Here is a 14,915-nt window from a genome sequence, read left to right as displayed (position 1 = left end):
GCCGGCGGTCCGCATGGGCCTTGGCCCTCGTCCGGGCCTTTAACAGGGCAGAGCGGGCGGCCCGCCACACCCGGCGGCACCTCCTGAGGTGGGCCTGGACCGAGGGCACACCGACCTCTCCCTCCACCAGCGGGAACAATGGGGGCTGCTACCCCAAACATGCCTCAAAAGGGGAGAGGCCGGTAGCAGACGAAACTTGGCTGTTGTGGGCATACTCGATCCAGGCCAGATGGTGACTCCAGGCCGCTGGATGCGCGGAGGTGACATACCGAAGGGCCTGCTCCAACTCCTGGTTGGCCCGCTCTGTCTGGGGGTGGTACCCTGACGAGAGACTCACGGTGGCCCCCAGCTCCTTGCAGAAACTCTTCCACACCTGTGAAGAGAACTGGGGACCACAATCTGATACAACATCCGATGGTATCCCATGCAGCCGCATGACGTGGTGGACCAGGAGGTCTGCCGTCTCCTGGGCCGTCGGGAGCTTCGGGAGGGCCACGAAGTGGGCCGCCTTGGAGAACCGGTCCACTATCGTGAGAATCACGGTGTTGCCCTGGGACGGCGGGAGGCCCGTGATGAAATCCAGGCCGATGTGAGACCAGGGGCGATGAGGCACTGGCAGGGGTTGGAGGAGGCCCGTCGTCCTCCGATGGTCTGCCTTGCCCCTGGCGCAGATGGTACAGGCCTGGACGTAGTCCCGGACGTCGGTTTCCAGGGACGCCCACCAGAAGCGCTGCTGGACTACTGCCACGGTCCTACGCACTCCGGGATGACAGGACAGCTTGGACCCGTGACAGAAGTCCAATACGGCAGCTCTTGCCTCTGGTGGGACGTACAGTCGGTTCTTGGGGCCAGTCCCCGGGTCCGGGCTCCTTGTCAGGGCCTCCCGGACGGTCTTCTCCACGTCCCAGGTGAGGGTGGCCATGACAGTGGACTCGGGGATGATGGTCTCGGTGGGGTTCGACAGCCCCGCTTTGGCTTCTTCTTCGTGCACCCGGGACAATGCATCTGGTTTTTGGTTCTTGGTCCCGGGGCGATACGTGATCTGGAAGTCAAAGCGCCCGAAGAAAAGAGACCAGCGGGCTTGCCTGGGGTTCAGCCGCTTGGCGGTCCGGATGTACTCCAGGTTCCGATGGTCCGTGAAAACCGTGAAGGGCAACGATGCCCCCTCCAGTAGGTGTCTCCACTCTTCAAGAGCCTCCTTCACCGCAAGAAGTTCCCGATTGCCGACGTCATAGTTCCGTTCAGCGGGGGTCAACCTCCGGGAATAAAAGGCACAAGGATGGAGAACCTTATCAGCCTCCACGCTCTGGGACAGCACGGCTCCTATCCCTGAGTCAGAGGCGTCCACTTCTACTATGTACTGGCGATCAGGATCAGGCTGCACCAGAACTGGTGTGAACACTGAATCCAACAGAGGTAACGGGTATCGGTTGCGAACCGTGATCTCGTTCAGCCCTCTGTAATCAATGCATGGACGGAGTCCGCCGTCTTTTTTACCCACAAAAAAGAAACCAGCACCCATCGGGGAGGTGGAGTTCCGGATCAGCCCGGCAGCTAAGGAGTCCCGGATGTAGGTCTCCATTGATTCGCGTTCCGGACGTGAGAGGTTGTACAACCTAATGGACGGGTACTCAGCGCCCGGGACCAAATCGATGGCACAATCATACGGCCGGTGCGGGGGAAGAGTGAGCGCCAGATCTTTGCTGAAAACGTCAGCAAGATCATGGTACTCCTTTGGCACCGCCGATAGATTGGGGGGAACTTTGACCTCCTCATTAGCCGTAGTGCCGGGAGGGACCGAGGATCCTAAACACTCCCGGTGGCAGGTTTCGCTCCACTGCGTGACTACCCCGGACGGCCAATCTATCCGGGGATTGTGCTTCACCATCCATGGAAAGCCCAAAATCACTCGGGAGGTAGAAGGTGTTACATGGAACACTATCTCCTCCCTGTGATTCCCAGACACAACCAAAGTCACTGGTTGTGTCTGATGTGTGATTAGTGGAAGCAGGGTGCCATCTAGTGCTCGCACCCGCAATGGTGTCGGCAGAGCCACCAGAGGGAGCCCTACTTCCTTTACCCATCTGCTGTCCAGCAGATTCCCTTCAGACCCCGTGTCTACCAGCGCTGGGGCGTGAAGGGTTAAATCCCCACAAAGGATTGTTACTGGGATTCGTGCAGATTTGCGGGGTTTTCCCGCATGCGTGTTATGTCCCACCCTTAGCCCAGTTTCTAAGGACGGTCGTTGTAGTTTGGCCGTTTGGGGGCAGTCCCTCTGCATGTGCTCGCGAGAGCCGCAGACAAAACACTCCCCTCGGGCCAGCCTCCTTTGTCTGATATTTGATCTTAATTTGGCCCTGCTCGTGTCCCTAGCCTCCTCAGCAGGGGGAGCTGTAGCCATACGGAGCTCTCTGGCAGTGAAGCGTGGGGACGACGTCACCTTGTCGGAACCGGAAGGGGGAGGGACGGCTCGTGCCCGGTCACGCCCCCCGGCCTGCTCCCGACGATGCTCGTTTAAACGGTTGTCTAAGCGTATAACTAAATCGACAAGCCCGTCAAAATCCCGCGGTTCCTCCTTAGCCAGTAGGTGCTCCTTAAGGACCGGGGTGGCGCGGAGCGCAACGTTATTCCAGCCAGACCTCGCCGCCGCGATGCGGAAGTCGACTGCATACTCGGCTGCGCTACAGCGCCCCTGTCTCATCGACAGCAGCACATTCGAAGCGGTCTCGCCTCTGTTGGGATGATCAAACACTTGTTTGAACTCCCGTACAAACCCAGTATAAGACGTTAGGAGCCGTGAATTCTGCTCCCAAAGCGCCGTAGCCCATGCGCGTGCCTCTCCTCGAAGCAAATTAATAACATAAGCCACCCGGCTAGCATCTGATGCGTACATGACAGGGCGCTGTGAAAAGACGAAAGAACACTGCATGAGGAAGTCCGCGCACGTCTCGACACAGCCCCCGTACGGTTCCGGAGGGCTTATGTATGCTTCAGGGGACGGTGGGGGGGTTCGTTGAACGACCAGTGGAATGTCTGATACAGGCCCAGGACCAGCCAGAGGAGTGGCTGCAGCAGCGACCTGATCGCGCGCTTCCACCCTGGCGGTGAGAGCCTCCACCCTCCGATTAAGGAGGACACTCTGCTCGGTCACTAAATCTAACCGAGCCGTGAAGGCGGTTAAGATATGCTGCAGCTCACTCAACACGCCTCCCGCTGACGCCTGCGCTCCTGGCTCTTCCATTGGCCGTTCAAGCTCGGGTTGACGCCCCTCGGAATCCATGACGATGGCCGAGAAATCCTGTTGGGAAGGTGTCGTAGCACGGACCCACAACAGGGGGCTCAAATGAACGGACAATGAATAAGCCAAAAAGGTAACAATTTAATGTTGCGATAATACACAACGAAACGTACTGTAATCTGCACAGTCAATTTAACACCAGGTGACGTGTGGGCAGGCTCGAAGATAGAAGACCCCCGACGAGAGAGAAGCTGCGTCCCACACGGCTTCCACCACCAACGGTCTGAAGAACACCGGAGCCGCCAAGTCCCGAGTCCCCAGGTGGCCTCTGTCTTCGGCTGTCGACCCTGGTACTGCTGGCAGAAAGCAGAAATATGATGAGTGAGTGTGAGTCCGCACACTCAGTAAATCCACAGTTAACGAGGGAGGAAGCGCCTCCACCTCCAAGCACACACTCGTGCAGCTCCTGTGTGAGCACTTATCTGGGTGGGAGGTGTTGCGAAGCCGTCGCTGAACACCTCAAACGCCACCTCCACAGACGAGTCTCACCGACAGGAAAACGGCTGCAAAGAAGAGTTTAGACAGATACACAGTCTTAAGTTCACAGAGAAATTACCTTGGTAATGGTAGTCGATTTCTCGGCGGGGAGGTGGAGTTGCAGTCCGGCTTTTATGGTGGTGATGATGAACGAGTGACAGCTGGTGCAGAGGATGAGTGACAGCTGTCACTTCTTCTGGGTCTGGCGCCCTCTCGTGCTTGGAGCCCGCACTCCAAGCAGGGCGCCCTCTGGTGGTGGTGGGCCAGCAGTACCTCCTCTTCAGCGGCCCACACAACATTGTTAGAGTGTTCTTTTTATTATTGGCATTTATTCTTTCATTGTTAAAGGTTTTTTTGTTTGTTTGTTTAGTACATACCCTTATATACATGTTACTATAATAATAATTATTAGTAACAAAAGTGTTATTTTTTAGTATATTAGTTGTACCAGAGTATAAATCACAGGACCTTCCAAACTAGTAAAAAAAAAAAAAAAAAAAAAAAACCTATACTTTGTAAAATGCATTTTATTGTGTTTTTTATTAAATAAAATTTAGCTGTGTTGACAATTCTGATGACATCATTTAGGCTCACAAAAAGGTGAACCCCATTAACTCTCGTATGTGTAACTCGCGTTTCGACTTGACTCACGATCGATTAGTGAGTACTCTGTAAAGGCTACTGTATGTTTTTGGTCAACCTCATTAACTCACGGTTTCAGATAGCTCACAGTTTGAATTTTTTGGAGGTTCACCTGTATTAGTTTTAACTTTGCAGAGAGGAGGTGACTTTCAGTATGCTAAAAAATCAACTGTCACTAACGTATAATGCCACCTTATATGTGCCAGACTTGTTTCATACAAGCTTTTGTTTTTCCCCTCTCCCTTTAAAAAAAATTTCTCCGGCAGTGAAATTGTTTGAGGTGATTGAGACAGAGAAGACACTTTATTTGGTGATGGAGTATGCCAGTGGTGGTGAGTGAACGCATAATTCATACCCAGCAAATGTGACTATTGCAAGAATTTTTTGTACATTATTTGTGGTTGCTATCTGCACTGGTTGGGTGCTGAAACAATGCCATAATCATGTAACGCTTTCAGCACTGCATGCCATAAGTTAATTCTGTCCTTTAATATTCAATTTAATATTAGTCAGAAGCATATGGTGTTTGCACATTCCTAACTTTCTGTGCTTATCGTGTTAAGATGGTTCTTTCTGGTGCTTTCCAGAAAACATGAGTGTAGATTTCATGTATTATTTTTAACAGTGGCTTTCTCTGTGCCAAAGCTGTGACTGGTGAGGCAACAAGCAAAAGCTGTTACATCCACTTTCTCCAATCACAGTCACTGAAGCTTGTTACTGCGTTAGACTTGTCATAGTTTTCATGATGGCTTTCCCCACTAGTCTCCTTTTTGCATTCTCGCAGTCGGCGTGACATCACACATGACATAATTTCTAGGCGCTATCTTTGTTTAGGGGAAATGTGAGCATGCCCACAAAGTTTGTTGTTTCTGTACTTTCAAGATTGTTTTTTTGATGATGTATCAGTACGAAGAGAATTTATCACCTGAGGCACGGAAACGATACAGAAAGAAGCTGGAGTTGGCAGGAATCCGAAAATATCTATAAGATTATTGCAGCCAACTGGTTAGACGATACTAAACAATGGCCTGAGATTGATTACAAAGACGTCTGCACATACTTCATCAAGAGTCTTTGTGAGTATTCTTTTATATATATAAGAATATATTAATAATTGTATCAGTTAAGCCCCGATCACACGGCACTAACGATGGGCACCGAAGCCAAAACGAAACAAGAAATCTGGACTTATGTTGACTTTCGGAGACATTGTTTAACCGTCATCCAGCTTTGTTTCTGTAGCTGGTGCTTTGTCAGTATTTTCAAACTTTTGAAAAAATGTGAACGGCTCCTGACGACAACCTCAATTCATAAATGATAAATATTAACACAAAAAGTACTTACCACATGAAATGGGCAGAATACAGATAGCAGGACCAGACTTTCGTTGATACTCCCCATTGGTGTTTACAGTGGCCCTGTTGATTGCAGCGAGCCATTTTTCATGCCTGCATTTCTCAGATGGTAATATAGAACTGCCGTTCGGGATAACTCTTGGTTGGCTGTACAACCCGGAACACAACAACTTTTGGGCATTTTCGTGCTGCTTTCAATGTTACCGAAGTCACTCAATTCTCCCAAACAAAGATGGCAGCTCCCTTCTGGCTAGGAAGTTCCCGGATGTCTGACTGTGAAAATGGCCACTCTAGACAGATTTGCCATATTGTTCAAACTCTTACCTTTTCTTAATGACTGATTTAACTCAAATCTAAGGCAAATGTAAATCAGCTCTAATGAAATAGTGAGAAAAGAACAAGCTTCTTTTTGTGAAACAGCTTAGCAGCTGTTGTCCAATTATTTATGGCCCTTTATAAAATGGGCATCCACACACAAAATTGCTGCAATTCTAACACCGTTGATCCACTTTGGAGTGATTACCCTCAAATCAATGCTGAGAATCTGCAATTCAAGCTCATATTCATTATTTGGTATGAATTCTAATATTTTGTGATAATGTTTTTTAAAAACCCTTTGCTGCTATGCATATATTTGTGGCTCTAACGGTATATGACTGATGTGTATAGCTGTGACACAAGTAACACCAGATGATGTCTACGGTCACAGTCAGGATGATGATGATTCTGATTGGTAATTGTGTGATGTCTTTATACTTCAGGAGAGGTATTTGACTATCTGGTAGCTCATGGCAGAATGAAGGAGAAGGAGGCCAGGTCCAAGTTCAGACAGGTGAGTCATCACTATTGCGGGACCCTCTGTCGTCATTCAATTACTTTTTCCAGCAGAAACACTGCACCAAGATCAGGCGTTGTCACTAACTGCAGAGGAAAGATGGAGGGCAGATATATCTGGAGAGCAGGGGTTGAGGACACTTCCTTTGCAGATGCTGCGCTGACACCTAGTGGTGCCACGACAGCAATAGCCCATCTACAGTGTATTTCTCTTATGCTCAATTATGGCTTGTAATCAAATGAAGCATCATTACAATCAGTCGTATTTTAGAATTTAGAATTTTTGTAAATACTGTATCATCTAACAAAACAAATGTTTTGATTACATCGACACTGTCACGTTTCAAAATCCCTTAATGATGGTCTTCCATGACTCGGTGCCAGTATGTGTGATGCACTCTGGGCTGTGTCTGCATGTAAGACTGTGCACTACAGACGGGTCAATACTCAGAAAGATCAAAGTGCTTGTGAACGTGCATGAGCGTACTCAGGTGGGTGGAATGTGTGAATGATTTTCACTTGATTGCTTTTGTGGGATACTTTGTATTGTTTAGCATTTTTGGTTTTTAATCATTGTTTCCTGTTCTTGTTGTTATCAGTGCTGTGCTGCAAATGGAACCTTAATTTCCCTGACCTTGCCCAAGGCATCAATAAAGTTCTATCTATCTGTCTGTATGGCAGTGACATTCTGTCATCTGCCATAGCAACAACTTACTTTGTGTTAACTTGTAAACATGAGGTAGGGGTGAGATCAGACATGAAAAACTGACAACATTAACCTTAAAAAAGATGCCACAATCCACCATACTGGGTTTGAATCTTCACACAGTGGTGAATACGGTGAGAATGATGTGTGTGTTTGTTTTTCAGATTGTATCCGCAGTGCAGTATTGTCACCAGAGAAGGATAGTACACCGGGATCTAAAAGTGAGGGTGTAAAAAAGTGCTTTTATGTGTTAATAAACCTGACGTCTTCTTCTTATCGTGATTATATTGTGTCAGTTAATGGGATTTGGCAGTCTAGACGGTGATTTCCTCAATGTCTCCCCTCCTTAGGCTGAAAACCTGTTGTTAGATGCAGACATGAACATCAAAATAGCAGATTTCGGATTTAGCAACGAATTCACCGTGGGCAGTAAATTGGATACGTTCTGTGGCTCCCCGCCCTACGCTGCTCCAGAACTCTTTCAGGGCAAGAAGTACGATGGACCAGAGGTGGATGTTTGGAGCCTTGGGGTTATCCTCTACACCCTGGTCAGCGGCTCACTGCCTTTTGATGGACAGAACCTAAAGGTGTGTCACTGTATTTGTTCTGTGTCACTGCCTGTGTTTGTGTTCATGTGCTGTTGTTCATACAGACATTAATGTTTTAGTTGATTGAAGGAATCCCTGTTTCCGCCAGTTAACATAATTCTCTGTGATAAAATATAACGTCTCTTAATAACATTATGAAAGGAAGCAACTGTCTCTGCAGCCAGTGAATACTTGCTCATGCTTGGAGTTAACTGAATGTTTGCTTCCCTTTTTAAGTACAGTCCAATAATGGCCTTGCAGTTTTACACCGTAAAAGGAAAAACCACATAAAGAGCCCTATCCTGATGATTTGCATAATGCAGTCATATACAGTTGCATCTGTTGGTGTGTTCAACTACACTTCATGTATTCTGAGCATAAAATAAGGCACATGGTGCAATGGGGATGTATTTAGTCAGTAAAGAGTGACATCTCACATTATGTTAAGAGCAGGGTGAACTGGAAGTTAGCCCAGTGCGATTTGGATAGTGGAATCAACTGAGAGGGTGTCTGGCGAGTTAATGGATCTGTGTGTAACGCATTAAAAAGCACATGCAGAGAGTACTCACCAAAGCTCCCTGAGGTGAAATAGTTAAGGTGAAGTTTTATTTGTCCATCACTTCTTTTATTTTGTTAATTGTTTTCAGTTTGTTATTGTACTCACCTTGTGAACCTGCTTATGTAGGCATGTCTCAGTCTTGTGCTATATAAACAGCAGGAAAACTATGCTCGACTTAAGACCACATTTTTGGTGTTCTGTGGCGCAGATGCTTTCTGCTGCCTCACGTTCCAGTGCTGTTCCTGACATAATTTAAGACCAAGGGCATGTTGAGTAGAAGTGTACTTGCTGTTTAAATGATATTGGATTTGGCAGTAAAAACTGACAGCAGCATAGGTTGGTAACTACTATAATAATGACACTTGCACTGAGCTCTGCACTGCTTTACTATGACTATAGGATAGTACCCACAGTGTATTGATATATTTTTGGACAATAAGTCGCACTGCAGTATTGGTCGCATCTGTCCAAAAATACATTGTGAGGATAACAAAAAAGTCTCATCAGTCTACAAATTGAATTTCTGAAAGTGGTGCTACTTCTTCATGCACGAAAAATTAAAATGTGCATTATTTATTTAGCGAGCAGAAGCTAACAAGCAATTAATATTATTGTATGATGCAGTGTAATTAAGCATTTGAAAAGTCATCACATTTATTTATAACACAAACACTGACCTCAGATTTTGGTTGCCAACCTGCTGTTGCTGTCTCTTACAGTCCAAACAAGTGGAAGGTCAAATAATATTAATTAATTATATTCCGTCTTTGTTGACAGAGTGTGGTCTTTCAGTTTGAGAACATGATTTCTTAATTTTCTAATTCTCTAAGATATTAGAACGTCTCTCATTCAAGACTTCTTCCTGTTTACGGCAGTTGGCATGGTGTGTTACCTCCACTTTCTGCACAAATTGTGAATTACAGTACCTCATTCAGTATACAGGAGCAGCTTCTCATGTGTGTAGATGGTCCCATATTTTTGCCATAGATGAGAAGGCAGTATTTTTTTCCTACAGTGCATCCAGAAAGTATTCAAAGCACTTCACTTTTTCCACATTTAATGTTAAAGCCTTATCCAAACAGAGTAATTTCATTTTTCCCTCATAATTCTACTCACAACACCCCATCCTGACAACATGAAAAAAAATTGTTTAGTTTGTGTGTGTGTGTTTGTTTGTTTTTTTGTTTTTTTTTTGGCAAATTTGTAAAAAAAAAAAAAAGAAGAAATCACTTGTACATAAGCATTCACACCCTTGCTCAATACTTTGTTGATGCCACCTTTGGCCACAATTACTAGTCCAGTCATATTGAGACCTGACCCACGACTAATTACATTTTTTTTTTTTTTTTTTTTTGGTGGGATCCTCCTCTGATATACCCCAGGAATAACATGCGCAAACTAGAGAACAATGGAAGGGCCCCAAAATATGCTACTTTATGTTAATTAGGTATGGACATCAAAAGAACCAGTCAAACAACTGGAAATCTTGTTTCTGTCATGAAACAAAGGACTGAAATGCTATACAAATACAGCTGTAGTGTTGTTAGAATACTAGAAACTTTAAATCGGGTGTCTGACAGATTCCAGTTGTTTGACTGGTTCCTTTGATGTTCATACCTAATTAACATGAATTAGCATATTTTGGCACTTTCCACCCATTGTATTCTTCTCTATTTTAATATGTTATTCAATCAATCAATCAACTTTTTTCTTATATAGCGCCAAATCACAACAAACAGTTGCCCCAAGGCGCTCCATATTGCAAGGCAAGGCCATACAATAACCATGAAAAACCCAAACGGTCAAAACGACCCCCCTATGAGCAAGCACTTGGCCACAGTGGGAAGGAAAAACTCCCTTTTAACAGGAAGAAACCTCCAGCAGAAACCAGGCTCAGGGAGGGGCAGTCTTCTGCTGAGACTGGTTGGGGCTGAGGGAAGAACCAGGAAAAAGACATGCCGAGAAGGGGGGCAGAGATCGATCACTAATGATTAAATGCAGAGTGATGCATACGGAGCAAAAAAAGAAAGAAACAGTTGCATCATGGGAACCCCCCCACAGTCTACGTCTAAAGCAACATAACACAAGGGATGGTCCAGGGTCACCCGATCCAGCCCTAACTATAAGCCTTAGCGAAAAGGAAAGTTTTTAAGCCTAATCTTAAAAGTAGAGAGGGTATCTGTCTCCCTGATCTGAATTGGGAGCTGGATCACAGGAGAGGAGCCTGAAAGCTGAAGGCTCTGCCTCCCATTCTACTCTTACAAACCCTAGGAACTACAAGTAAGCCCGCAGTCTGAGAGCGAAGCGCTCTAATGGGGTAATATGGTACTACGAGGTCCCTAAGATAAGATGGGACCTGATTATTCAAAACCTTATAAGTAAGAAGAAGAATTTTAAATTCTATTCTAGAATTAACAGGAAGCCAATGAAGAGAGGCCAACACGGGTGAGATATGCTCTCTCCTGCTAGTCCCCGTCAGTACTCTAGCTGCAGCATTCTGAACCAACTGAAGGCTTTTTAGGGAACTTTTAGGACAACCTGATAATAATGAATTACAATAGTCCAGCCTAGAGGAAATAAATGCATGAATTAGTTTTTCAGCATCACTCTGAGACAAGACCTTTCTGATTTTAGAGATATTGCGTAAATGAAAAAAGGCAGTCCTACATATTTGTTTAATATGCGCTTTGAATGACATATCCTGATCAAAAATAACTCCAAGATTTCTCACAGTATTACCAGAGATCAGGGAAATGCCATCCAGAGTAACGATCTGGTTAGACACCATGCTTCCAAGATTTGTGGGGCCAAGTACAATAACTTCCAGTTTTATCTGAGTTTAAAAGCAGGAAATTAGAGGTCATCCATGTCTTTATGTCTGTAAGACAATCCTGCAGTTAGCTAATTGGTGTGTATCCTCTGGCTTCATGGATAGATAAAGCTGGGTATCATCTGCGTAACAATGAAAATTTAAGCAATACCGTCTAATAATACTGCCCAAGGGAAGCATGTATAAAGTGAATAAAATTGGTCCTAGCACAGAACCTTGTGGAACTCCATAATTAACTTTAGTCTGTGAAGAAGATTCCCCATTTACATGAACAAACTGTAATCTATTAGACAAATATGATTCAAACCACCGCAGCGCAGTGCCTTTAATACCTAGACATGCTCTAATCTCTGTAATAAAATTTTATGGTCAACAGTATCAAAAGCAGCACTGAGGTCCAACAGAACAAGCACAGAGATAAGTCCACTGTCCGAAGCCATAAGATCATTTGTAACCTTCACTAATGCTGTTTCTGTACTATGATGAATTCTAAAACCTGACTGAAACTCTTCAAATAGACCATTCCTCTGCAGGTGATCAGTTAGCTGTTTTACAACTACCCTCTCAAGAATCTTTGAGAGAAAGGAAGGTTGGAGATTGGCCTATAATTAGCTAAGATAGCTGGGTCAAGTGATGGCTTTTTAAGTAATGGTTTAATTACTGCCACCTTAAGGCCTGTGGTACATAACCAACTAACAAAGATAGATTGATCATATTTAAGATTGAAGCATTAAATAATGGTAGGACTTCCTTGAGCAGCCTGGCAGGAATGGGGTCTAATAAGCATGTTGATGGTTTGGATGAAGTAACTAATGAAAATAACTCAGACAGAACAATCGGAGAGAAAGAGTCTAACCAAATACCGGCATCACTGAAAGCAGCCAAAGATAACGATACATCTTTGGGATGGTTATGAGTAATTTTTTCTCTAATAGTCAAAATTTTGTTAGCAAAGAAAGTCATGAAGTCATCACTAGTTAAAGTTAATGGAATACTCAGCTCAATAGAGCTCTGACTCTTTGTCAGCCTGGCTACAGTGCTGAAAAGAAACCTGGGGTTGTTCTTATTTTCTTCAATTAGTGATGAGTAGAAAGATGTCCTAGCTTCACGGAGGGCTTTCTTATAGAGCAACAAACTCTTTTTCCAGGCTAAGTGAAGATCTTCTAAATTAGTGAGACGCCATTTCCTCTCCAGGTACGGGTTATCTGCTTTAAGCTACGAGTTTGTGAGTTATACCACGGAGTCAGACACTTCTGATTTAAAGCTCTCTTTTTCAGAGGAGCTACAGCATCCAAAGTTGTCTTCAATGAGGATATAAAACTATTGACGAGATACTCTAGCTCCCTTACAGAGTTTAGGTAGCTACTCTGCTCTGTGTTGGTATATGACATTAGAGAACATAAAGAAGGAATCATATCCTTAAACCTAGTTACAGCGCTTTCTGAAAGACTTCTAGTGTAATGAAACTTATTCCCCACTGCAGGGTAGTCCATCAGGGTAAATGTAAATGTTATTAAAAAATGATCAGACAGAAGGGAGTTTTCAGGGAATACTGTTAAGTCTTCTATTTCCATACCATAAGTCAGAACAAGATCTAAAATATGATTAAAGTGGTGGGTGGACTCATTTACTTTTTGAGCAAAGCGATAGAGTCTAATAATAGATTAAATGCAGTGTGAGGCTGTCATTCTCAGCATCTGTGTGGATGTTAAAATCGCCCACTATAATTATCTTATCTGAGCTAAGCACTAAGTCAGACAAAAGGTCTGAAAATTCACAGAGAAACTCACAGTAACGACCAGGTGGACGATAGATAATAACAAATAAAACTGGTTTTTGGGACTTCCAATTTGGATGGACAAGACTAAGAGACAAGCTTTCAAATGAATTAAAGCTCTGTCTGGGTTTTTGATTAATTAATAAGCTGGAATGGAAGATTGCTGCTAATCCACCGCCCCGGCCCGTGCTACGAGCATTCTGACAGTAGTGTGACTCGGGGGTGTTGACTCATTTAAACTAACATATTCATCCTGCTGTAACCAGGTTTCTGTTAGGCAGAATAAATCAATACGTTGATCAACGTATTGATTTATTCTGCCTAACAGAAACCTGACGTATTGATTTATTCTGCCTAACAGAAACCTGGTTACAGCAGGATGAATATGTTAGTTTAAATGAGTCAACACCCCCGAGTCACACTAACTGTCAGAATGCTCGTAGCACGGGCCGGGGCGGTGGATTAGCAGCAATCTTCCATTCCAGCTTATTAATTAATCAAAAACCCAGACAGAGCTTTAATTCATTTGAAAGCTTGTCTCTTAGTCTTGTCCATCCAAATTGGAAGTCCCAAAAACCAGTTTTATTTGTTATTATCTATCGTCCACCTGGTCGTTACTGTGAGTTTCTCTGTGAATTTTCAGACCTTTTGTCTGACTTAGTGCTTAGCTCAGATAAGATAATTATAGTGGGCGATTTTAACATCCACACAGATGCTGAGAATGACAGCCTCAACACTGCATTTAATCTATTATTAGACTCTATTGGCTTTGCTCAAAAAGTAAATGAGTCCACCCACCACTTTAATCATATCTTAGATCTTGTTCTGACTTATGGTATGGAAATAGAGACTTAACAGTATTCCCTGAAAACTCCCTTCTGTCTGATCATTTTTTAATAACATTTACATTTACTCTGATGGACTACCCAGCAGTAGGGAATAAGTTTCATTACACTAGAAGTCTTTCAGAAAGCGCTGTAACTAGGTTTAAGGATATGATTCCTTCTTTATGTTCTCTAATGCCATATAACAACACAGTGCAGAGTAGCTACCTAAACTCTGTAAGGGAGATAGAGTATCTCGTCAATAGTTTTACATCCTCATTGAAGACAGCTTTGGATGCTGTAGCTCCTCTGAAAAAGAGAGCTTTAAATCAGAAGTGTCTGACTCCATGGTATAACTCTCAAACTCGTAGCTTAAAGCAGATAACCCGTAAGTTGGAGAGGAAATGGCGTCTCACTAATTTAGAAGATCTTCACTTAGCCTGGAAAAGAGTCTGTTGCTCTATAAAAAAGCCCTCCGTAAAGCTAGGACATCTTTCTACTCATCACTAATTGAAGAAAATAAGAACAACCCCAGGTTTCTTTTCAGCACTGTAGCCAGGCTGACAAAGAGTCAGAGCTCTATTGAGCTGAGTATTCCATTAACTTTAAACTAGTAATGAGTTCATGACTTCTTTGCTAACAAAATTTTAACTATTAGAGAAAAAATTACTCATAACCATCCCAAAGACGTATCGTTATCTTTGGCTGCTTTCAGTGATGCCGGTATTTGGTTAGACTCTTTCTCTCGATTGTTCTGTCTGAGTTATTTTCATTAGTTACTTCATCCAAACCATCAACATGTTTATTAGACCCCATTCCTACCAGGCTGCTCAAGGAAGCCCTACCATTATTTAATGCTTCGATCTTAAATATGATCAATCTATCTTTGTTAGTTGGCTATGTACCACAGGCTTTTAAGGTGGCAGTAATAAACCATTACTTAAAAAGCATCACTTGACCCAGCTATCTTAGCTAATTATAGGCCAATCTCCAACCTTCCTTTTTCTCTCAAAAATTCTTGAAAGG

The 14,915-nt window shown here is 44.1% G+C and overlaps 1 protein-coding gene across 1 annotated transcript in view; it reads left to right on the top strand.

The window, feature by feature from the left end:
- The window catches only part of mark1 (MAP/microtubule affinity-regulating kinase 1), a 145,998-nt gene that overhangs the window by 67,141 nt on the left and 63,942 nt on the right, over positions 1-14,915 (top strand). Inside the window, exons 5-8 of the mRNA XM_034185198.1 lie at positions 4,684-4,749; positions 6,534-6,604; positions 7,477-7,533; positions 7,663-7,899. Of these exons, the coding sequence (XP_034041089.1) occupies positions 4,684-4,749; positions 6,534-6,604; positions 7,477-7,533; positions 7,663-7,899 (431 nt within the window). The remainder of the gene's footprint in view (positions 1-4,683; positions 4,750-6,533; positions 6,605-7,476; positions 7,534-7,662; positions 7,900-14,915) is intronic.

The sequence above is a fragment of the Thalassophryne amazonica genome, chromosome 13 (assembly GCF_902500255.1).
Source record: "Thalassophryne amazonica chromosome 13, fThaAma1.1, whole genome shotgun sequence".
Classification (NCBI taxonomy): domain Eukaryota; kingdom Metazoa; phylum Chordata; class Actinopteri; order Batrachoidiformes; family Batrachoididae; genus Thalassophryne; species Thalassophryne amazonica.
The sequence above is the reverse complement of the archived record's forward strand: the minus strand, read 5'-3'. Positions and strand labels throughout refer to the sequence as shown.